At 43.3% G+C, this 25097-nt stretch overlaps 2 protein-coding genes across 2 annotated transcripts in view; one reads left to right on the top strand and one right to left on the bottom strand.

The window, feature by feature from the left end:
* Positions 1-634: 634 nt before the first annotated feature.
* neil1 (nei-like DNA glycosylase 1) lies at positions 635-10689 on the top strand. Its single transcript, XM_042327171.1, has 10 exons — positions 635-904; positions 1034-1282; positions 1558-1677; positions 1943-2108; positions 4716-4809; positions 8665-8786; positions 8900-8927; positions 10092-10153; positions 10234-10355; positions 10444-10689. The coding sequence occupies exons 1-9, from the start codon at positions 684-686 to the stop codon at positions 10321-10323; spliced, it is 1152 nt and encodes a 383-aa protein (XP_042183105.1). The 5' UTR covers positions 635-683; the 3' UTR covers positions 10324-10355; positions 10444-10689.
* Positions 10690-17057: 6368 nt separating this feature from the next.
* man2c1 (mannosidase, alpha, class 2C, member 1) overlaps positions 17058-25097 on the bottom strand; it is a 43606-nt gene continuing 35566 nt past the window's right edge. The window contains exons 25-27 of the mRNA XM_042327597.1: positions 18792-18940; positions 18356-18459; positions 17058-18189 (exon numbers count right to left, since the gene is read on the bottom strand). Coding sequence (XP_042183531.1) covers positions 18075-18189; positions 18356-18459; positions 18792-18940 — 368 coding nt within the window. The 3' untranslated portion in view covers positions 17058-18074. The remainder of the gene's footprint in view (positions 18190-18355; positions 18460-18791; positions 18941-25097) is intronic.

Here is a 25097-nt window from a genome sequence, read left to right as displayed (position 1 = left end):
CCCGCTGTGTCTCCTGTCCCTCTCCTACCCCTGTCTCTCTCTCTGTCCCGCTGTGTCTCCTGTCCCTCTCCTACCCCTGTCTTCTCTCTGTCCCGCTGTGTCTCCTGTCCCTCTCCTACCCCTGTCTCTCTCTCTGTCCCGCTGTGTCTCCTGTCCCTCTCCTACCCCTGTCTCTCTCTCTGTCCCGCTGTGTCTCCTGTCCCTCTCCTACCCCTGTCTCTCTCTCTGTCCCGCTGTGTCTCCTGTCCCTCTCCTACCCCTGTCTCTCTCTCTGTCCCGCTGTGTCTCCTGTCCCTCTCCTACCCCTGTCTCTCTCTCTGTCCCGCTGTGTCTCCTGTCCCTCTCCTACCCCTGTCTCTCTCTCTGTCCCGCTGTGTCTCCTGTCCCTCTCCTACCCCTGTCTCTCTCTCTGTCCCGCTGTGTCTCCTGTCCCTCTCCTACCCCTGTCTCTCTCTCTGTCCCGCTGTGTCTCCTGTCCCTCTCCTACCCCTGTCTCTCTCTCTGTCCCGCTGTGTCTCCTGTCCCTCTCCTACCCCTGTCTCTCTCTCTGTCCCGCTGTGTCTCCTGTCCCTCTCCTACCCCTGTCTCTCTCTCTGTCCCGCTGTGTCTCCTGTCCCTCTCCTACCCCTGTCTCTCTCTATTTGTCTCTCTGTCTATCTCTTCTTCAGAACCACACCACCACCATGCCTGAGGGTCCAGAGTTACACTTGGCCAGTCTGTTTGTCAACAGGATGTGTGGGGCAGTGGTCTTCACCGGCCCAGTACAAAAATCAGAGGTCAGTAAGAATCCTGAGGTCTCTTTCTCCTGCCCGGCCTACACCATCATCGCCACCTCCAGAGGCAAGGAGGTCCGACTCACTCTAACCCCCCAGAAGAGCGACTCTGCCCAGGGGAGATGCAGGCGGTAGGTAACCGAGAAGTTAAGAGGCGGAATAGTCACCACAACGTTACTGTTTTTTTTGTGGTGGTGGACCAAAAATATGAAGTTACTTTGAAAGATGGAGAATTAAATACCATTCTATTATATTGTCAGGGGGAAGACAGGTCAGGTCAACCAGGTCCAGACCATGGACATCGTCTTCCGTTTCGGAATGTCTGGATTCTTCCGTTTCACCACGGAGGCGGAGCTTCCTAAACATTCCCACCTGCGGTTCTACACCAATGAGAAGCCCTGTAGGGTTCTGAGCTTTGTGGACACACGCCGCTTTGGCAGCTGGCAACCCAACGGGACCTGGCAACTCAACCGAGGGCCCTGTGTCATGTTTGAGTACCTGAGCTACAGGTAGCCATTGTTCAAACTCCAGAACCTAATAGAATATGAAATGGATCAGCATTACACAGTGGGGTTAGATACTATTAGAACAATAGGGATATAGTGCCAAACATCAACATTAAAACCGTCTTCTCTAAATCACCTCTTCTTGTTTGTTGTCTACAAATCCTCCCACCATCAGTTCAGATGGTAACCCAAGGTTTCAGGGTTCAGATGGTACATTTTGTAGTGGGTGTGACTATATGACCACTGTTCTACATTGCCGTACGTCATTTCTGTTCCAGGGAGAATGTCCTCTCCCACCTGTCCGACAGAGCGTTCGACCGGCCCATCTGTGAGGTTCTGTTGAACCAGAAGTACTTTAACGGCATTGGCAACTACCTGAGAGCTGAGATCCTCTTTAGGTGACCCACTGCCCCAACATCTATGTTAAGCCTGATTTAGACTATGAGATTGTTTTACTATTAGAACCATGTGTTGTCGGCTATTGTGAGTCAAAAACGAAACTACCAACACCATTGTTGTACAAGCACATTTTCCAGCTATGACATTTCTTTCCTTCCCTGATGAATTGAAATTCCCTAGAATTCTTTATTCTCATCTTGTGAGAAATAGACCTTCTTCTGATACAATGAGCGTTAATTGAGTTACTTTCTTCCATTCTTTTAGATTAAACATCCCTCCCTTTGTGAAGGCTCGGACGGTTCTGGAAGGACTTCAAACACATCTGTCTGACGAGGACCGGAAGTCAGTTGTTAAAGTGGAGGTCACAGACACAGAAGTCAAAGAGGAGGTCACCAACACCGAGTTCAAAGAGGAGGTCACCAACAGAGAAGTGAGAGGGCAGGCCAGGTTCACTGGCCATTGCATTACATTTAAGGGATTACAAAAACCGGTAACTGTAATCCGTTACCAGCAAAAATATTGTAATCAGATTAGATACTTTTGAAAAACTAGATGATTACTTTTAAATTCAGAAAGGATGTTTGCGAGAGAAAAAATACCTGACACTTCTCTGTTTTCTCAATGACATTCAAATCAGCATTGAAAAAAAGCACAAGTTTCACCAGAGCGAGTCTGACCACCAATCAGAGACCCCTATGATGTCAGAGACCCCTATGATGTCAGAGACCCCTATGATGACCCATCAAATGTGTTTGATGGATTGTGGGGAAAGAGCAGGAATAGACGTGTAGGCTGCAGTCCAAGCTATGTCTTCCGACTGCTGTCGGCATCCGAAGATGATCCAACTTCAATAAACGCTTGGAGGTAAAGGATGACAGCAGAGGTGTCGTCTACGGCGATACGGACATCACTTATTGATATCTACATCTATTGATGTGAATCACACTGCTGCTCTCTCTTAGCTATTTGCGCCCGACGGATTGTGGATGGCTGTTCATAAATCAAAATGTGTATTTGAACCCAATGATGGTTGAAATCAAGAAGTTTAACCTGCCTATCAACCAATCGCCAGCCACATGTGTAACAGCTTCATAGTGCAGATCCCAGCCTGTGGAATAAACGTGGGGCTTTTAATTCATTAATTCATGCTGATAAAATACATCAATACGCAATCTGTATTTGCTTCATCCATTTTTGGACTTTATAAATTGTAAATTATATATATTCATGTAAAGATATATTTGAATAGTGTTATTATATGTAGTAGAAAGTGATGAAGCCTACATAACCAACCCATAAAGTAAACTTTAACATCCATATATGGCCAGCTGTGTAAACTTTACCATGGATTTATCCTGCAATAGATGTGGTTCAATTGGTAACATGCATTGTTGTCTACTTCTAATGCCTCTTAAGGGGGCAAGTAATCTAAAAGTAACTGAATGTAATCAGATTACATTACTGAGTTTGGGTAAACCAAAAGTTACTTTACTGTACTGTATAGCTGATAGCATGCTGCAACGTGGTATAGCTGATAGCATGCTGCTACGCGGTATAGCTGATAGCATGCTGCTCCGCGGTATAGCTGATAGCATGCTGCTCCGTGGTTTAGCTGATAGCATGCTGCTCCGCGGTTTAGCTGATAGCATGCTGCTCCGCGGTATAGCTGATAGCATGCTGCTCCGCGGTTTAGCTGATAGCATGCTGCTCCGCGGTTTATGATAGCATGCTGCTCCGCGGTTTAGCTGATAGCATGCTGCTCGCGGTTTAGTTGATAGCATGCTGCTAGCGGTTTAGCTGATAGCATGCTGCTACGCGGTTTAGCTGATAGCATGCTGCTCCGCGGTTTAGCTGATAGCATGCTGCTACGCGGTTTAGCTGATAGCATGCTTCTCCGCGGTTTAGCTGATAGCATGCTTCTCCGCGGTTTAGCTGATCGCATGATGCTCCGCGGTTTAGCATGCTGCAATGCGGTATAGCTGATAGCATGATGCTCCGCAGTATAGCATGCTGCAATGCGGTATAGCTGATAGCATGCTGCAATGCGGTAAAGCTGATAGCATGCTGCTCCGCGGTTTAGCTGATAGCATGCTGCTACGCGGTTTAGCTGATAGCATGCTGCTACGCGGTTTAGCTGATAGCATGCTTCTCCGCTTTAGCTGATCGCATGATGCTTTTAGCTGATAGCATGCTGCTCCGCGGTTTAGCTGATAGCATGCTGCTCCGCGGTTTAGCTGATAGCATGCTGCTACGCGGTTTAGCTGATAGCATGCTGCTACGCGGTTTAGCTGATAGCATGCTGCTACGCGGTTTAGCTGATAGCATGCTGCTCCGTGGTTTAGCTGATAGCATGCTGCTCCGCGGTTTAGCTGATAGCATGCTGCTCCGCGGTATAGCTGATAGCATGCTGCTCCGCGGTTTAGCTGATAGCATGCTGCTACGCGGTTTAGCTGATAGCATGCTTCTCCGCGGTTTAGCTGATAGCATGCTTCTCCGCGGTTTAGCTGATAGCATGATGCTCCGCGGTTTAGCATGCTGCAATGCGGTATAGCTGATAGCATGATGCTCCGCAGTATAGCATGCTGCAATGCGGTATAGCTGATAGCATGCTGCAATGCGGTATAGCTGATAGCATGATGCAATGCGGTATAGCTGATAGCATGATGCTCCGCGGTTTAGCTGATAGCATGCTTCTCCGCGGTTTAGCTGATCGCATGATGCTCCGCGGTTTAGCTGATAGCATGATGCTCCGCGGTTTAGCTGATAGCATGATGCTCCGCAGTATAGCATGCTGCAATGCGGTATAGCTGATAGCATGCTGCTACGCGGTATAGCTGATAGCATGCTTCTCCGCGGTTTAGCTGATAGCATGCTGCTACGCGGTATAGCTGATAGCATGCTTCTCCGCGGTTTAGCTGATAGCATGATGCTCCGCAGTATAGCATGCTGCAATGCGGTATAGCTGATAGCATGATGCTCCGCGGTAGTCTTTCTGTTATTCATATATCCACTAACTACTGTTTCCTGTGTTGATCAGATCTCAGACAGAGCTGCTGTGAAGGAGGATGAGAGTGAGACACCAGACCTGCTCCGTCTCTGTCACACAGTACCTCTGGAGGTCATCAAGTTAGGTACAATAATATACTCACAGTTTTCCCACTATCAAGTTGTGTACAGTATGGCTCTGCTGTTGGGTGCAGTGTCACTGCTGACTGTGTTTAACTGAACTGGAACAATCTCTCATAAAAATGACCCTAATTGGCTTGTTAAACCTACCTATTACAAGTCTCAATTTCCTGACAGACACACAAGTCATTTTACGTGACCACCAACCATGTAACGTTATGAATCAACAGCTCTTGGACAAAGGAAAGAGATTGGTAATGTAATAGTCATAGTGACCTCAAGTTTACCGTCATTTTGTTTTTTTATTTCCTGTTCAGTTTCCTGTTTTTAAACCTAATTTACTGTAATTCAGTTTTTTTTGCTGCCATGGCATATTAACACATCATAATCCAAACATTTTTTTGGGGGGGGAAGAAGGTCCTTTTAAGAAGTCACCAGTGCTGACCGCCACGGCTAATAACATTTAGAGGAAACACTGGTGTTCCCTCTGCCTGATGACCTTTATTAGGTGGGAAAGCTCACGCTTCCTCGCTGTTTTTGTAGGTTGTTTAATGTTGGTTTGCGATATGAAATCTATTGTTGGAATACAATACAATTAAAGAACAAAGAAGGTCCTCACACTATTTAAAGCCCCCCAATTCACAGCTATGTTGACAACGTTTCAATCCGAAACGGATATTCGTCAGGTCAAACACACTGAGTGTTCACATTCCAAAATATACACATTCCACCTCACATGACCACACGGTGGGTTCAAAAACAATGTGTATCTCTAATAATTTGATATCAATGAGATAGGCAGGTGTAGTAGTTACAGACAATATATAAACTCAGCAAAAACGTCCCTTTTTTCAGGACCCTGTCTTTCAAAGATAATTAGTAAAAATCCAAATAGCTTCACATATCTTCATTGTAAAGGGTTTAAACACTGTTTACCATGCTTGTTCAATGAACCACAAACAATTAATGAACATGCACCTGTGGAACGGTCATTAAGACACTAACAGCTTACAGACGGTAGGCAATCAAGGTCACAGTTATGAAAACTTAGGACACTAAAGAGGCCTTTCTACTGACTCTGAAAAACACCAAAAGAAAGATGTCCAGGGTCCCTGCTCATCTGCATGAACGTGCTTTAGACATGTTGCAAGGAGGACTGCAGATGTGGCCAGGGCAATAAATTGCAATGTCCGTACTGTGAGACGCCTGCTACAGGGAGACAGGACGGACAGCTGATTGTCCTCGCAGTGGCAGACCACATGGAACAGCACCTGCACAGGATCGGTACATCGCACCTGCAGGACAGGTACAGGATGGTAACAACAACTGCCCGATTTATACCAGGAACGCACAATCCCTCCATCAGTGCTCAGACTGTCCGCAATAGGCTGAGAGAGGCTGGACTGAGGGCTTGTAGACCTGTTGTAAGGCCTCACCTGACATCACCGGCAAAAACGTGAGGGCTAGGGCCATTCCCCCCTATGGGCACAAACCCACCGTCACTGACGAATTGCGGTTTTGTCTCACCAGGGTCGATGGTCAGATTCGTGTTTATCGTCGAAGGAATGAGCGTTACACGAGGCCTGTACTCTGGGGCGGGATCGATTTGGAGGTGGAGGGTCCGTCATGGTCTGGGGTGGTGTGTCACAGCATCGTCGGACTGAGCCTGTTGTCTGGGAAGACATCCTCCTCTCTCATGTGCTACCCTTCCTGCCGGCTTATCCTGACATGACCCTCCAGCATAACAATGTTAGGCACATTGTTCTGTGTATGATTTCCTGCAAGACAGGAATGTCAGTGTTCTGCCATGGCCAGCGAAGAGCCCGGATCTCAATCCCATTGAGCACGTCTGGGACCTTAGATCGGCGGGTGAGGGCTAGGGCCATTCCCCCCAGAAATGTCCGGGAACTTGCAGGTGCCTTGGTGGACGAGTGGGGTAACATCTCACAGCAAGAACTGGCAAATCTGGTGCAGTCCATGAGGAGATGCACTGCAGTACTTAATGCAGCTGGTGGCCACACCAGATACTGACTGTTACTTTTGATTTTGACCCCCCCTTTGTTCAGGGACACATTATTCCATTTCTGATAGTCACATGTCTGTGGAACGTGTTCAGTTTCTCAATTTGTTGAATCTTATGTTCATACAAATATTTGCACATGTTAAGTTTGCTGAAAATAAATGGAGTTGACAATGAGAGGACGTTTCTTTTTTTGCTCAGTTTATTTACAAAATGACCAAGTAGGAATGTGACCACTTCACATCAATAAAGCTGTGAATTGGGAGCTTTAACAGTGAGGGCCTTGATCTATACTGGTATTCTTCATTAGCCCAGCACCTACAGTATGTTTTTAACAGTGAGGGCCTTGTTCTATACTGGTATTCTTCATTAGCCCAGCACCTACAGTATGTTTTTAACAGTGAGGGCCTTGTTCTATACTGGTATTCTTCATTAGCCCAGCACCTACAGTATGTTTTTAACAGTGAGGGCCTTGTTCTATACTGGTATTCTTCATTAGCCCAACACCTACAGTATGTTTTTAACAGTGAGGGCCTTGTTCTATACTGGTATTCTTCATTAGCCCAGCACCTACAGTATGTTTTTAACAGTGAGGGCCTTCTTGTTCTATACTGGTATTCTTCATTAGCCCAGCACCTATTATTTTTTTAAAGGATGTGCGTATGACCACAAACTTTTTTTATAGAATACAATGTTTCAGAGCCTTGCTCATTTCTATAGAACCATTCAGGCTATTCTTTTCTGGTTCTATTTCAGCACCTTCAGTATGTTTTTTAGGTGGTACAGTGAGGAATAAGCCTTGTTTTATACTGGTATTCTTTTATTAGCCCAGCAATAAGGCTATATTTTATTAGTTTTTAAGGCTATATTTTATTAGTGTGAGGGGCTTGTTTTATACTGGTATTTTTCAAAGGTTAGCCCAGCACCTACAGTATGTTTTTAACAGTTACGAGGAATAAGGCTTCTTTTTCTATACTGGTATATTTTCATGGTTAGCCCAGCAATAAGGCTATATTTTTTTTTAAAGGATAAGGCTATATTTTATTAGTGGTTACCACAGAGAATAAGGCTATTTTTATTAGAATAAGGCTATATTTTATTAAAGAGCCTTAAGGCTATATTTTATTCATATGTATTTTTATTAGGTGGTAATTAGAACCAGAGAATAAGGCTATATTTTATGGTTTCTGAGAATAAGGCTATATTTTATTAGTGGTTCCTTCCAGAGAATAAGGCTATATTTTTTTGGTTAGGAGAATAAGGCTATATTTTATTAGTGTTACGACCCAGAGAATAAGGCTATATTTTATTAGTGGTTACGACCCAGAGAATAAGCCTATATTTTATTATATTTTATTTTTATTAGTATTACGTAAGGCTATATTTTATTAGGAGAATAAGGTATATTTTATTAGGTTACGACCCAGAGAATAAGGACTATATTTTATTAAAGGTTCGACCCAGAGAATAAGGCTGTTTTATTCTATGTATTGTGTTATTAGGTGGTGAAGTTACTGTAGAGAATAAGGCTATATTTTATTAGTGGTTACGACCCAGAAATAAGGCTATATTTTATTAGTGGTTACGACCCAGAGAATAAGGCTATATTTTATTAGTGGTTACACCAGAGAATAAGGCTATATTTTATTAGTGGTTACGACCCAGAGAATAAGGCTATATTTTATTAGTGGTTACACCAGAGAATAAGGCTATATTTTATTAGTGGTTACGACCCAGAGAATAAGGCTATATTTTATTAGTACACCCAGAGAATAAGGCTATTTTATTAGTGGTTACGACCCAGAGAATAAGCCTATATTTTATTAATATGTATTATTAGGTGGTAAAGGTTACGACCCAGAGAAAATGGACTACACTGACTTTAAATCGTGGCTCCAGTGTTACTGTGTGGAGGGGATGAAGTCTGTAAGAGATCACAACGGCAGAACTATGTGGTTCAAGGTGAGCACACACACACACACACACACACACACACACACACACACACCCACACACACACACACACACACACACCCCTTTTAGACATGTAATGTGATTGTTTTGTCTGGTTTCAGGGAGATCCAGGTCCCATGGCTCCTAAAGGTGAGGCACTAGCAGAGCCTAAAACAGAAGAGAACCCTTCCACAATCCAACAGTCTCTTACTCTAGTTAGTGGTTAACAAGGCCAGTCCTAAGAAACTGACTGGCGGTTTAGAGGCATCAGTAATACCAGTTTAACTTGTTATGGCTGCAATCCCACTATTGGGATAAGTGTCATCAGCAACCACTGAATAGCATAGCGCTACATACATTAAATATTCATGAAATCACAAGTGCAATATAGGAAAACACAGCTTAGCCTTTTGTTAATCCACCTGTCGTGTCAGATTTTTAAATTATGCTTTACAGCGAAAGCAATCCAAGCGTTTAAGTTTATCGATCGCACAATAAAACATTAAGTACTATTAGTATCAGGTAGCTAGGTCACGAAAATCAGAAAAGCAATCAAATTAATCTTTTACCTTTGATGATCTTCGGATGTTTTCACTCACGAGACTCCCAGTTACACAACAAATGTTCCTTTTGTCCCATAAAGATTATTTTTATATCCAAAATACCTCCGTTTGTTTGTCGCGTTATGTTCAGAAATCCACAGGAAAGAGCGGTCACGACAACGCAGACGAAAATTCCAAATAGTTTCCATAATGTCCACAGAAACATGTCAAACGTTTTTTATAATCAATCCTCAGGTTGTTTAAAATATATAATCGATAATATATCAACTGCAAATGTCTTTCACAGTAGGAGAGGGAAAAGCAATACCTATCCAAACTCTGTTGCGCGAGCAAAACTCATGTGACCACTTGACGCAATGTTATTGTTCTGGCTCATTTTTCTAAATAAAAGCCTGAAACTTTGTCTGAAGACTGACGCCTTGAGGAAGCGATAGGAAAAGGAATCTGGTTCATATCCCTTTAAATCCAGCAAAGGGAGGCTATGGAACATGGAGTTTTCAAAATAGAAGCCACTTCCTGTTTTGATTTTCCTCAGGGTTTCGCCTGAAATATCAGTTCTGTTATACTCACAGACAATGTTTTGGAAACTTTAGAGTGTTTTCTATCCAATACTAATAATAATATGCATACATTAGCGACTGAGGAGCTGGCCGTTTACAATGGGCACCTTTTCATCCAAGCTACTCAATAATGCCCCTGCAGCCATAAAAAGTTAAATTGATTGGGTTGATCTCCTCTTCTCATCCGCTAGATGCCAAAACAAAGATGATAGTGAAGAAAGAGGATGACCATGATTATAAAGGGGGAAAAAAGGTGAGTTGGGATTGTTTCCCCAGCTACTTTAACTGTACAGTAAAAACATGAGCACGCCTCCCCTTCTCATCCCTCATCAGGTAAAGAAGGCCCGCTCTGAGAGCACGATGAAGCCAAAATACATCAAGGAAAAGGAAGTCCCTCAGAGACGGGCAGGAAGGAGGAAGTAAACATGACCTCAGCAGAAGAGCACCAGTACAGAGTGAGATGAGAAGCTTTTTGATAATTTGTCCTTCAACTTTGCCTGCATCATGTGATTTGTCATGATTTATGAATCCTCTGTGTTCCAGCCCCACAGATGTGGAGTGGGACCAGAAACCGTGCCAGACAGTAGAAGAATATTGTCCATTTTCACGCAGGAAACAAATAATATTTTTTGCTTTCAATCCAGAAGCTGCTAGGTAGAACAAGCAAGTAGCTGTAGGGACAGAGCTATTACTGAACGGGGCCATTTAAAATAAAACTGTCTATGGTATGTGTTCTATGCAAGAGAAATCCCCTTTTTGTACCATGTAATAAACAACGTTATCATTTTGGTCTGCTTGCTTTGAGTGCTGTGTGACGCAAAGGAATATTGAGAGCTGTTTTAAAATATATAAATCCTTCATTTATTGACTTATTTCAACAACATCCACAAAACTCAATTTGAAATATGAATGGAAAAAAATGCATGGGGTCCCATTTTAAATGACATGCAGCTTAAAGCCTTCATAAACACTACATTAAATGTTTTATCAGCTGTCGTGCTTTATAAAGGGTTCTTACACGTGGCATAACTAACACCTGTGCTCCATTAAGGATTTATAGCCTTTCATGCATTTGGTACAGCATTGCAACGGCAGGATATTGGGTTTAATTCCCGGGACCACCCATGCGTAAACATTTATTCATGCATGACTAAGTCGTTTTGGATAAAAAGCTTCTGCTAAAACATTTCTAAAAAGGCCCAACCTCTTTCCCTCTGGTGTACAGTCAACATTGGACCTGACCTCAACTTCCACCAAAATGCTGCAGGTTGACACTAAAGTGCAGTTATGCAGAATATGTTGGCCTTTTATTCTGCTCACTTCTGTTTTTTCCACAAATTCCATTTTCTTTGGATATGTATTCCATATACAGTGATTTGCATTGGGGGCATTGATATGACCTAGGAAATAACATTTAAAACCCTCAAAGATTGGACACTTTTTTTTTCTTCCATTTCCTCCTGAAATAACAACCCAAATCTAACTGCCTGTAGCTCAGGACCTGAAATAACAACCCAAATCTAACTGCCTGTAGCTCAGGACCCAAATCTAACTGCCTGTAGCTGAGGACCTACAATGACATACCCAAATCTAACTAGAGAGAATAAAGTAGACGGCTATAGTAAACGATTTTTTAAATATTTTTTTTTTAGGTATGATGGACAACTGGCGACTTGGATGCATTAGGGACTCTGAACGACATCGGAGGATGAAACAGACAGTATTCTGCCTTTTTGTATGAAAGGTTTTCCAAACACTCCAAGAACAGAGAATTTAAACGTCCCGGGAACCTCAACCCACTCGCTACACATTCCATGCCCCAACAACCAAAGCACAACTGTGGCCCAAGTGCAAAGGGCTACAGGGCTGAAAATGTACGGATTCAAGAACTGGCGCTCAATGTATGTACATGTTTATAATCCACAGTGTCAATATTGTTTCCCATAAAGTTAATAACCCCCTAAACCGAAATATGAAATGACCTTTAGGATCTCTTACCAACCTATTACTTTGTGGTTCTAATCTCCCTCTTTCAAAATCGCCACAGTGACCAAATCTCTAACATTCCTGATCCTTCCCATATATTTGAACCCTAAACCTCCCACAATAACTATTGTCTATTGTTAGTCTCAGTGACCTTACTGACAATATCCCCGTTTAAAACAGATGGAAATACATTGTTGGATACAGTTTTCATGTCTTTCATTATGCAGACATTTGTCTATTTGGTTTAGAGAACAAAGGCAGTGATTTCAAACAACAGGAGGGGATGTCAAGACATTTTGTCTACAACATGGTGTGGGGGGCACCGGGCGCTGATTAGAGATATCAATGTTTAACCCCGAGAACTAAATAGGAAACTAGGCTGAGAAACATTATTTAGATGGCTGTTTAATTGTTGTTGAAAGCTTGAAAGGGACACAATGCCAAGGGACCTCGTTTCTAACACACACACACACACACACATTCCTGCTTCATAGATAACAACCATAAGGACAATAAAACTGGGGGTGGGGGGCCATACTCTTTCAAAAGTTCAAACACATAACCCCCCCAGTTCAACCAGGTCCTTAGACATCAATCAGCATGACAACTTCAAAGGATACAATATAGATATAAAATAACACACCCTCTAACACGTGACCACAGGAACAGGATGGCCTGGCCGGAGGCCCATATTTGGACATGTACACGTCATCATGGACACAGGGTCATAAATCGAATGTGCCGTCTACTTTATTCTCTCTAACTGCCTGTAGCTCAGGACCCAAATCTAACTGCCTGTAGCTCAGGACCTGAAATAACAACCCAAATCTAACTGCCTGTAGCTCAGGACCTGAAATAAGGATATGGATATTCTTGATACCATTTGAAAGGAAACACTTTGAAGTTTGTGGAAATATGAAATTAATGTAGGAGAATAACACATTAGATCTGGTAAAAGATAATACAAAGAAAAAATCATGCTCCCCCCCAGTCTTTGAAATGCTAGAGGCCAATATTTGATTTAGGAATTAGGCGCAATTTAGATTTTGGCCACTAGATGGCAGCAGTGTATGTGCAACGTTTTAGACTGATCCAATGAACCATTGCATTACTGTTCAAATTGTTGTATCAAGTCTGCCCAAATATGCCTAATTGGTTTATTAATACATTTTCTAGTTCATAATTGTGCCACTCTCCTCAAACAACTGCATGGTATTCTTTCACTGTAGTAGCTCCTGTAAATTGGACAGTGCAGTTAGATTAACAAGAATTTAAGCTTCTTCGCCAAAATCAGATATGTCTATGTCCTGGGAAATGTTCTTGTTACTTACAACCTCATGCTAATCACGTTAGCTCAACCGTCGCAGGGGGGTGTCACCGAACCTGTAGAGGTTAATGCAAATGTCACTGAAATATGAACAAATTTGAATCATTGTAAATGTTTAGACTTTGGGAGTACTTTTTTAGTGTTGCTGACAAGACGCTGATCATGTGACAGGTTTACAAATCAAATGCCCACTTGTGCTTCCACTGGACCGCGAAAAACACGTTTACCTTTGTCATTTAGATTAGTTTGTTGTTAGATTACATACTGTAGCTACCTCAACCAATGTCTGTCATTTCACAACAATTGCTAGCTAGCAGGCTCAGTTAAACACACATCCACCTAGATACAGCCACGGCTCATAGTCACGTCATGAGATTTGTAAATGAAAGAGGAATATAATACTATGAATTTAAAGGAGTTTCCAATCTCCCCATTTAGAGTTTCTGGCACAGCACAGACCTTATCCAGATGGTGAGACAAAGGCATTTCCTCACAGACCTGCTAACTTTCTTTGTTGTTACTTTTAAGGTTGGAACCAACATGCAGCACCTCCAGCAGGAAGAGAGGCAAGAATAATGTGTCCATTAGCTCATGGACAATCTACTCTATTCACAGCCATGTCTAATGTTCAATGTAAGAGAGACGAGAACCATTCGTCTCCCAGCTCAGGGTCAATCTACACTATTCACAGCCCTGTGTAATGTTCAATGTAAGAGAGACGAGAACCATTCGTCTCCCAGCTCAGGGTCAATCTACACTATTCACAGCCCTGTGTAATGTTCTATATAGGAGAGGTAAGGGACCAGCTACACTATTCACAGCCCTGTGTAATGTTCTATATAGGAGAGGTAAGGGACCAGCTACACTATTCACAGCCCTGTGTAATGTTCTATATAGGAGAGGTAAGGGACCAGCTACACTATTCACAGCCCTGTGTAATGTTTAATGTAATTACATTGCTGGACTTCATGAAACGTAATGTTTTTGTATTGTTTTAAAAATGTACAAATTAAAGAAAATGTTTTTAGGTTTAAACATGTTAATGTTTATTTGTTTTAGCTGTTAGTGATAATTCCCTACATTTACACAATTAAGCCTGTATGAATGACCGAAGGGTTCTCACTTTAAATTAAGTAGAGCATCATGTGATAGTCTTTATAGATCTTATGAATGACCAAAGGTGTTCTCACCCCAAACTAAGTATTACAGGACACGACATAAAGTATCAATTAAAAGGTTATTAACGTTCTGATGATTTATGAAGGTTCTCTGATGATCCACAGTTTACTGTTGGGTGTGACAAATGAAAGGTATTTAAATGGGCTGAAGGACCTGTTTACACAATGTATGTGTGTGTGTGCCTGTAAGAATGAGGGTTCTCACTTTAAATTAAGTAGAGCATCATGTGTGTGTGTGTGTGTGTGTGTATTTAAATGGGCTGAAGGACCTGTGTGTGTGTGTGTGTGTGTGTGTTCTCATTTAAATGGGCTGAAGGACCTGTGTGTGTGTGTGTGTGTGTGTGATTTAAATGGGCTGAAGGACCTGTGTGTGTGTGTGTGTGTGTGTGTATTTAAATGGGTTGAAGGACCTGTGTGTGTGTGTGTGTGTGTGTGTATTTAAATGGGTTGAAGGACCTGTGTGTGTGTGTGTGTGTGTGTGTGTATTCAAATGGGTTGAAGGACCTGTGTGTGTGTGTGTGTGTGTGTATTCAAATGGGTTGAAGGACCTGTGTGTGTGTGTGTGTGTGTGTGTTTCAAATGGGTTGAAGGACCTGTGTGTGTGTGTGTGTGTGTGTGTGTGTGTGTGTGTGTGTGTGTGTGTGTATTCAAATGGGTTGAAGGACCTGTGTGTGTGTGTGTGTGTGTGTGTGTGTGTGTTTAAATGGGCTGAAGGAATGGGCTGAAGGACCTGTGTGTGTGTGTGTGTGTGTATTTAAATGGGCTGAAGGACCTGTGTGTGTGTGTGTGTGTGTGTGTGTGTGTGTGTGTGTGTGTGTGTGTATTTAAATGGGCTGAAGGACCTGTGTGTGTGTGGGTGTATTTAAATGGGCTGAAGGACCTGTGTGTGTGTGTGTGTGTGTGTGTGTGTATTTAAATGGGTTGAAGGACCTGTGTGTGTGTGTCACAACCAAGATGATTTGGAGTAGTTCAACCTGAGGGCTTTCATCAAGGTTAGGGCTTTCATCAAGGTTAGTGTTTCTTTAAGTTGGGGGCTTTCATCAAGGTTAGTGTTTCTATAGGTTGGGGGCTTTCATCAAGGTTCGTGTTTCTGTAGGTTGGGGGCTTTCATCAAGGTTAGTGTTTCTGTAGGTTGGGGGCTTTCATCAAGGTTAGTGTTGGTGTAGGTTGGGGCTTTCATCAAGGTTCGTGTTTCTGTAGGTTGGGGGCTTTCATCAAGGTTAGTGTTTCTATAGGTTAGGGGCTTTCATCAAGGTTAGTGTTTCTTTAAGTTGGGGGCTTTCATCAAGGTTAGTGTTTCTGTAGGTTGGGGCTTTCATCAAGGTTAGTGTTTCTGTAGGTTGGGGGCTTTCATCAAGGTTAGTGTTTCTATAGGTTAGGGGCTTTCATCAAGGTGTTTCTATAGGTTGGGGGCTTTCATCAAGGTGTTTTCTATAGGTTGGGGGCTTTCATCAAGGTTAGTGTTTCTGTAGGTTAGGGGCTTTCACCAAGGTGTTTCTATAGGTTAGGGGCTTTCATCAAGGTTAGTGTTTCTATAGGTTGGGGGCTTTCATCAAGGTTAGTGTTTCTGTAGGTTAGGGGCTTTCATCAAGGTTAGTGTTTCTATAGGTTGGGGGCTTTCATCAAGGTTAGTGTTTTGTAGGTTAGGGGCTTTCATCAAGGTTAGTGTTTCTGTAGGTTGGGGGCTTTCATCAAGGTTAGTGTTTCTGTAGGTTAGGGGCTTTCATCAAGGTTAGTGTTTCTATAGGTTGGGGGCTTTCATCAAGGTTAGTGTTTCTGTAGGTTGGGGGCTTTCATCAAGGTTAGTGTTTCTTTAAGTTGGGGGCTTTCATCAAGGTTAGTGTTTCTTTAAGTTGGGGGCTTTCATCAAGGTTAGTGTTTCTTTAAGTTGGGGGCTTTCATCGAGGTTAGTGTTTCTTTAAGTTGGGGGCTTTCATCAAGGTTAGTGTTTCTTTAAGTTGGGGCTTTCATCAAGGTTAGTGTTTCTTTAAGTTGGGGGCTTTCATCGAGGTTAGTGTTTCTGTAGGTTGGGGGCTTTCATCAAGGTTAGTGTTTCTTTAAGTTGGGGGCTTTCATCAAGGTTAGTGTTTCTTTAAGTTGGGGGCTTTCATCAAGGTTAGTGTTTCTTTAAGTTGGGGGCTTTCATCGAGGTTAGTGTTTCTTTAAGTTGGGGGCTTTCATCAAGGTTAGTGTTTCTGTAGGTTGGGGGCTTTCATCAAGGTTAGTGTTTCTGTAGGTTAGGGGCTTTCATCAAGGTTAGTGTTTCTTTAAGTTGGGGGCTTTCATCAAGGTTGGTGTTTCTGTAGGTTGGGGGCTTTCATCAAGGTTAGTGTTTCTGTAGGTTGGGGGCTTTCATCAAGGTTAGTGTTTCTATAGGTTGGGGGCTTTCATCAAGGTTAGTGTTTCTGTAGGTTGGGGGCTTTCATCAAGGTTAGTGTTTCTATAGGTTGGGGGCTTTCATCAAGGTTAGTGTTTCTGTAGGTTGGGGGCTTTCATCAAGGTGTTTCTGTAGGTTGGGGGCTTTCATCAAGGTGTTTCTGTAGGTTGGGGGCTTTCATCAAGGTGTTTCTGTAGGTTGGGGGCTTTCATCAAGGTGTTTCTGTAGGTTGGGGGCTTTCATCAAGGTGTTTCTGTAGGTTGGGGGCTTTCATGAAGGTGTTTCTATAGGTTGGGGGCTTTCATCAAGGTGTTTGTTGGTGTAGCGTCGTCTCCAGGTTATTGAACACACAGCACATATATCAGCCTGGGATATCAACCAATCAGAGTTCATCTTAGTGGGAGTGACCTTACTGAGTAAAGATCAACCAATCAGAGTTCATCTTAGTGGGAGTGACCTTACTGAGTAAAGATCAACCATTCAGAGTTCATCTTAGTGGGAGTGACCTTACTGAGTAAAGATCAACCAATCAGAGTTCATCTTAGTGGGAGTGACCTTACTGAGTAAAGATCAACCAATCAGAGTTCATCTTAGTGGGAGTGACCTTACTGAGTAAAGATCAACCATTCAGAGTTCATCTTAGTGGGAGTGACCTTACTGAGTAAAGATCAACCATTCAGAGTTCATCTTAGTGGGAGTGACCTTACTGAGTAAAGATCAACCATTCAGAGTTCATCTTAGTGGGAGTGACCTTACTGAGTAAAGATCAACCATTCAGAGTTCATCTTAGTGGGAGTGACCTTACTGAGTAAAGATCCACCAATCAGAGTTCATCTTAGTGGGAGTGACCTTACTGAGTAAAGATCAACCAATCAGAGTTCATCTTAGTGGGAGTGACCTTACTGAGTAAAGATCAACCAATCAGAGTTCATCTTAGTGGGAGTGACCGTATTTTTCATCATCACTACTAACAGTCAAAAAAGTTATTATAGCTAAAAACTTCCCATTTCCACAATGGATCTCTTTAAAATGAGAATTTAAACCTAACCTTGATGCGTTGGTGTACCAGACGTTCCACACTCATAACGTCACTTTAGAGAACAACAGGTCACCCTTTATAAAGCATGTTTTTATCATATTCCACAGTGGGCGATGACACATTTATGAAACCTTTTGAAAGCATGACATACAGTTATAGATGCTATATAACACATTTATGCAGTGCTTATGAAGGCATAATGAAGCCTTTATAAGCTGAACGTAATTTACAGGGAAAAATTACGTTCAGACCAGCACCCAAACCATTTTACTTCAGGTACAGTAGAAGGGACACAATCTGGAAAGGACTGAAGCTGATAGAGATTCCGGAGGCTGTGATTGGTGCAGGGCGAGAGGGATCCACTCGCTCCAGTAGATCACAGCTGAGGAGAGGACGAATGAGAAGAGGGTTCAGTGGTTGAAAACAGCAGCAGGGTGTAGAGACTTAGTTACACAAACATGAAGACGCCTCAGTGACGGAGAGGGGAGGTTTAGTACAACTGTCTAAAGCCCCTTCACAACCCTAACTGAAGGTACTGTAGAACTCACTGCCAAGCCTCTGTGATGGGGAAGCCTGCCGTGAGGTACACACTGACACTACTGCCATGTGACTCATAGAGCCGTACTACCAGACCATCCTTCCTGTCCTCCGCCTGTCGGGAGAGGAAAAAAAGGACCAGTGGAGTTGATTTCGCATTCAAATACATTGGAAATGTCATGATGGAAACCGTCAGGAAATACAACAATCAGCAATGAAACAAGCAATTCAATCCAAAAGTGGCTGAACATAAAGTACTACAGTAAAGCAGGCCCCATCTGTCATCATCAGCCATTCAGTCAGCTAGTCAGCATCGACACTAGTTGGTACCCTCCCAGGAAATGGCCCCTTGTCTAACCTCACCCCACCTACTATGACACAGCACATCATTTATTTACAGGCAGTGTTAGAAAAGAAGAAAGGGTTATTTCCTGTCAGGATACCCACCTGCTTGACGGTCTCCAGGATGACGGCTGCAGCGCTGACAGAGAAGGCGCTCCAGGCTACAATATGGGAGCCGGGGGCGTGGTCGATCAGCCTCAGAGGGTTGTTGAGGTTGTAGGCCCACTGGATGACTGACGCTTCCTGGAAGGTTCCTGTAGGGCAGCAGATAGCGGTTAGAGAGTTAGGCCAGTAACCGAAAGGTCGCTGGTTTGAATACCCAAGACGACAAGGTGAACAATCTGTCTGTGCCCTTGAGCAAGGCACTTAATGCTAATTTGCTCCAGGGTGCTGTACTATGACTGACCCTGTAAAACAACACCTATCATACTACTATGACTGACCCTGTAAAACAACACATTACACTGCACCTATTCAGTGTGTGACATATTGTTTATTATGTGGTTTGCAACAGCAGCCACATTTTAAATATTGTAAGAATGATTCCTGACTTACTAAAGGGGCTTGCGAAGCGAAGAGTCCCCACTTTAAATCTTCCACATACTTCCTATGAGGTGGAACTTGCAAAAATCTTACCGCTATTACTCTGCCCGCTTCTCGTCTCACACCGTTTACGCTAGAAACGTCATTCAAACTTTAAAATGTGCAGACTGGTCTGGAATTGTGTGCTTGCATACAACCCTTTGATACAATTGATACTTTTCCATTTCATTTGTCTTTCCATTTCATTTGTCTTTCCATTTCATTTGTCTTTCCATTTCATTTGTCTTTCCATTTCATTTGTCTTTCCATTTCATTTGTCTTTCCATTTCATTTGTCTTTCCATTTCATTTGTCTTTCCATTTCATTTGTCTTTCCATTTCATTTGTCTTTCCGTCCATCTTGCACTTTAACGGGACTTTCTAAAGCTCCCCCATTGTGACATCATGACTTCCAACATTCACTGTATAAACTATGTAACTTTTGACATAAATCAGCTATATGGACCACTTTCCCAACAAGTTAGAGAAAACCTTTGAGGTGTGACATATTGGTCTACATCCGAGATATTCAAATCTGGAATCGGAACAGAAATATCTTGTACAGAACGAACGATACAGCTGGTTTATTAACCTTATCAACTTTGCCTCAATTTATGCAAACTGACATTTTGACCACTGTTCCAACTAGGACAAAAAGTTAGTGTATGAAATTTTACTTTTACTTCTCTACTAATCAAATCTGAAATAAGAATAGAAATAGAATATCCCTGCAAGTGTTCATAGAGACCGTATTTTATCCTGTTAGCCATTTAGCAGTCTTATGGCTTGGGGATAGATGGCAGGGAGCTGGGCCCCAGTGATGTAGTGGGCTGTCCTCACCACCCTCTCATATAGAGGTCCTGGATGGCAGGAAGCTCGGCCCCAGTGATGTAGTGGGCTGTCCTCACCACCCTCTCATATAGAGGGTCCTGGATGGCAGGGAGCTGGGCCCCAGTGATGTAGTGGGCTGTCCTCACCACCCTCTCATATAGAGGGTCCTGGATGGCAGGGAGCTGGGCCCCAGTGATGTAGTGGGCTGTCCTCACCACCCTCTGATATAGAGGTCCTGGATGGCAGGGAGCTCGGCCCCAGTGATGTAGTGGGCTGTCCTCACCACCCTCTCATATAGAGGTCCTGGATGGCAGGGAGCTGGGCCCCAGTGATGTAGTGGGCTGTCCTCACCACCCTCTCATATAGAGGTCCTGGATGGCAGGGAGCTGGGCCCCAGTGATGTAGTGGGCTGTCCTCACCACCCTCTCATATAGAGGTCCTGGATGGCAGGGAGCTGGGCCCCAGTGATGTAGTGGGCTGTCTGCACCATCCTCTGTAGTGCCAACTACTGAACCACATAACTACTGACCAAAATCACACTACTGACCACAATCACTGACCACAAGCACATAACTACTGACCACAATCACACTACTGACCACAACCACACAACTACTGAACCACACTACTACTGACTAAAATCACACTACTGACCACAACCACAACTACTGAACCACACTACCACTGATCAAAATCACACTACTGACCACAATCACTGACCACAAGCACATAACTACTGACCACAATCACACTACTGACCACAACTACTGACCACAACCACACAACTACTGAACCATACTTCTACTGACCAAAATCACACTACTGACCACAATCACTGACCACAAGCACACTACTGACCACAACTACTGACCACAACCACATAACTACTGACCACAACTACTGACCACATAACTACTGACCAGAACCACATAACTACTGAACCACATACCTACTGACCACAAGCACACTACTGACCACAACTACTGACCACAACCACATAACTACTGACCACAACTACTGACCACATAACTACTGACCAGAACCACATAACTACTGAACCACATAACTACTGACCACAAGCACACTACTGACCACAACTACTGACCACAACCACACAACTACTGAACCACACTACTACTGACGACAACTACTGACCAAAATCACTGATCACAAATCAAATCAATTTTATTTATATAGCCCTTCTTACATCAGCTGATGTCTCAAAGTGCTGTACAGACACCCAGCCTAAAACCCCAAACAGCAAGCAATGCAGGTGTAGAAGCACGGTGGCTAGGAAAAACTCCCTAGAAAGGCCAAAACCTAGGAAGGAACCTAGAGAGGAACCAACTACTGACCAAAATCACTGATCACAACAACCACAATATCTGGCCATAACTTCTTACCACACCGACTGACCACAAATACTGACCACAACTCCTGACTACAAATACTGACTACAGCCACTGACCACAACCACAGACCATAACTACTGACCACAACCACAGACCATAACTACTGACCACAAATACTGAACACAACTCCTGACTACAACCACTGACCACAGCCACAGACCATAACTACTGACCACAACCACACCGACTGACCACAAATACTGAACACAACTCCTGACTACAACCACTGACCACAGCCACAGACCATAACTACTGACCACAACCACAACTACTGACCACAAATACTGAACACAACTCCTGACTACAACCACTTACCACAACCACAGACCATAACTACTGACCACAACCACAACTACTGACCACAAATACTGAACACAACTCCTGACTACAACCACTTACCACAACCACAGACCATAACTACTGACCACAACCACACCGACTGACCACAAATACTGAACACAACTCCTGACTACAACCACTTACCACAACCACAGACCATAACTACTGACCACAACCACAGACCATAACTACTGACCACAACCACAGACCATAACTACTGTCCACAACCACAGACCATAACTACTGTCCACAACCACAGACCATAACTACTGTCCACAACCACAACTCCTGACTACAACCACTGACCACAACCACAGACCATAACTACTGACCACAACCACAGACCATAACTACTGACCACAACCACAGACCATAACTACTGACCACAACTCCTGACTACAACCACTTACCACAGACCATAACTACTGTCCACAACCACAGACCATAACTACTGAACACAACTCCTGACTACAACCACTTACCACAACCACAGACCATAACTACTGTCCACAACCACAGACCATAACTACTGTCCACAACCACAGACCATAACTACTGTCCACAACCACAGACCATAACTACTGTCCACAACCACAGACCATAACTACTGACCACAACCACAACTACTGACCACAACCACAGACCATAACTACTGTCCACAACCACAGACCATAACTACTGACCACAACCACAACTACTGACCACAACCACAACTACTGACCACAACCACAACTACTGACCACAACCACAGACCATAACTACTGACCACAACCACAGACCATAACTACTGACCACAACCACAACTACTGACCACAACCACAGACCATAACTACTGACCACAACCACAGCTACTGACCAAACCACACACCTACTGACCACAACTCCTGACTACAGCCACTTACCACAACCACAGACCATAACTACTGACCACAACCACAGACCATAACTATTGACCACTGAACCACACACCTACTGACCACAACCAAACAAGCAGTGTTGCCAACTCCTCCGTAAGGAATGTAGCTATTGGCGGTCCTAAAAGTCGCTAAATGACATCATCGCATAATTGGCATGTAATGTGCATGTAATGGGAGAGAGGAATAACATCGTGGGAGAGACAAAAAGTGAGTAAAAAACACCCTAAATATTTTTAGAACAAATTAACATTCTTCTGTCCATTCTTCTTTTTTTAATGTCACAATTCCAACCCTCCTCTTTTCTCCAGGCTTGGGACCAACAAAAGTGACCCAAAAGAGACACTCTGGCAGAGTTACTTCGTTTTTTATTTTATTTTTTTGTTTTGTTTTTTTACATTTACATCCCTCCCTGTAAGCCAGGGCGGGATCAGCCAGCGGCTGCTTCCTGCATGCGTGATTCATTTGCAGTCTAGACGTGGAGGGGTGAACATCTCCTGCTCTGACTGCAGCTGGGAGGGACTGCTGCGCGAGGACTGGGCCGCCTGTGAGTGCTTTGGGACGGGGATGGGGCCCACGGCAGCACCTGCTGCTCGTTGAGAAGAGTAAGAACGATACGTGCTTTCATGTCAGAGTCTCCAATAACACCAGGAAAAGTCGCTAGATTTGTCGCTTTTTTGAAAATGTGTTGCTAGAGGGGCTTGAATACTCGCTAAACATAGCGACAAAGTCTCTAAGTTGGCAACACTACAAACAACTACTGACCACAACCACACAACTGACAACAGCTACTGACCACAACAACTACAGAACAAAACCACACAACTACTGATCACAACCACACAACTGACAACAGCTACTGACCACAACAACTACAGAACAAAACCACACAACTACTGATCACAACCACACAACTGACAACAGCTACTGACCCCAACTACAGAACAAAACCACACAACTCCTAACCACAACTACTGACCACAAGGCTATATGATAAATGATCCCACTGATGGTTTCACCAACAAAATGTTTTTTTTTGCCACTACATAAGTCAGCATGATATTTTAGTATATTGATGACAATAAATCAAATGAATTTGCTAAATAAATCATATTATTCAATAGTTTCAATACCATGTTAAGATAATGAAATGCATTCTGGGATTCATTGTGCAAATACTCTCCAAAGTTCTATCTGTCATCGTTTTATGCAACAGTTGAGCTAGCTATCAAGAGACAACGGCCGGGAAAAAGAGAGAGAGAGAAAGTCGAGAATATAAAATTACGGATTTAAAAAATCAGCAACGTATCAACACAAGAGTGGAGCCCTCACCACCCTCTCATATAGAGGTCTCATATAGAGGACAGAGCGACTGTCTGATGGGGAGAGTAGTTTTAGAGTCAACATCTTTAATGCAAACCTTGACATCGTTATCCACCAGCTAGCTGTCAAACACATTTAAAAGTCTGCGGGCAACATTGAGTCTGTTTGACTCCATCCATCCCACTACCCAACGCAGATGATGGTGCAGTCTATGAGAACGCCAGCCGGCTGGCTGAACATTACAGCAAAGATATATCAGCAAGCTTCCCTGGACAATTACTCTCTTTCAGGGCCTGTTTTAAGAAGGAAATAGCAAAGCACACTACAGTGAGAGACCTGGCCAAGATGCTCATTGTGGATTACAATTCAGTCCCTGCTACATTTGGGGAAGTGGTTACAGCGATGCTCCTTTTTATGAGCCAGTGCCGAGCACTCCTTTTCCAAACTGAAGATAATTCAAACCTGAGCAGCAGCTTGGGACAGGAGAGACTGAGTGGGTTGGCCATTCTGTCCATTGAAAACACCATGGATATGAATGCCATAGTCAACGACTTAGCAAGGCCCGTCGAATACCAATCAAATGAGTGAGTATCAAATCAAATCAAATGTATTTATATAGCCCTTCGTACATCAGCTGATATCTCAAAGTGCTGTACAGAAACCCAGCCTAAAACCCCAAACAGCAAGCAATGCAGGTGTAGAAGCACGGTGGCTAGGAAAAACTCCCTAGAAAGGCCAAAACCTAGGAAGAAACCTAGAGAGGAACCAGGCTATGTGGGGTGGCCAGTCCTCTTCTGGCTGTGCCGGGTGGAGATTATAACAGAACATGGCCAAGATGTTCAAATATTCATAGATGACCAAGCTTAAATTGTTACAGGGCAGGCTACCCAGACAGCCTATATAAATCAAGCTTTATTGAAATTAATTTATATTGCTTATCAATCTACGACTATGCTGGATCTGTCATAGGAAGCCATGTTCTGGTGCACGGCCAATGAGCCATTTCATTGT

This window comes from Oncorhynchus tshawytscha, linkage group LG01 (assembly GCF_018296145.1).
Source record: "Oncorhynchus tshawytscha isolate Ot180627B linkage group LG01, Otsh_v2.0, whole genome shotgun sequence".
Lineage (NCBI taxonomy): Eukaryota > Metazoa > Chordata > Actinopteri > Salmoniformes > Salmonidae > Oncorhynchus > Oncorhynchus tshawytscha.
This window is presented reverse-complemented; position numbering and strand designations above follow the sequence as displayed.

Coding starts and splice junctions, on each gene's coding strand:
- neil1 (XM_042327171.1), top strand. CDS start 684: ATGCCTGAGGGTCCAGAGTTACACTTGGCCAGTCTGTTTGTCAACAGG. Junction 8,787..8,899: donor GCAGAACTATGTGGTTCAAG/GTGAGCACACAC, acceptor GTCTGGTTTCAG/GGAGATCCAGGTCCCATGGC. Junction 8,928..10,091: donor AGGTCCCATGGCTCCTAAAG/GTGAGGCACTAG, acceptor CTCATCCGCTAG/ATGCCAAAACAAAGATGATA.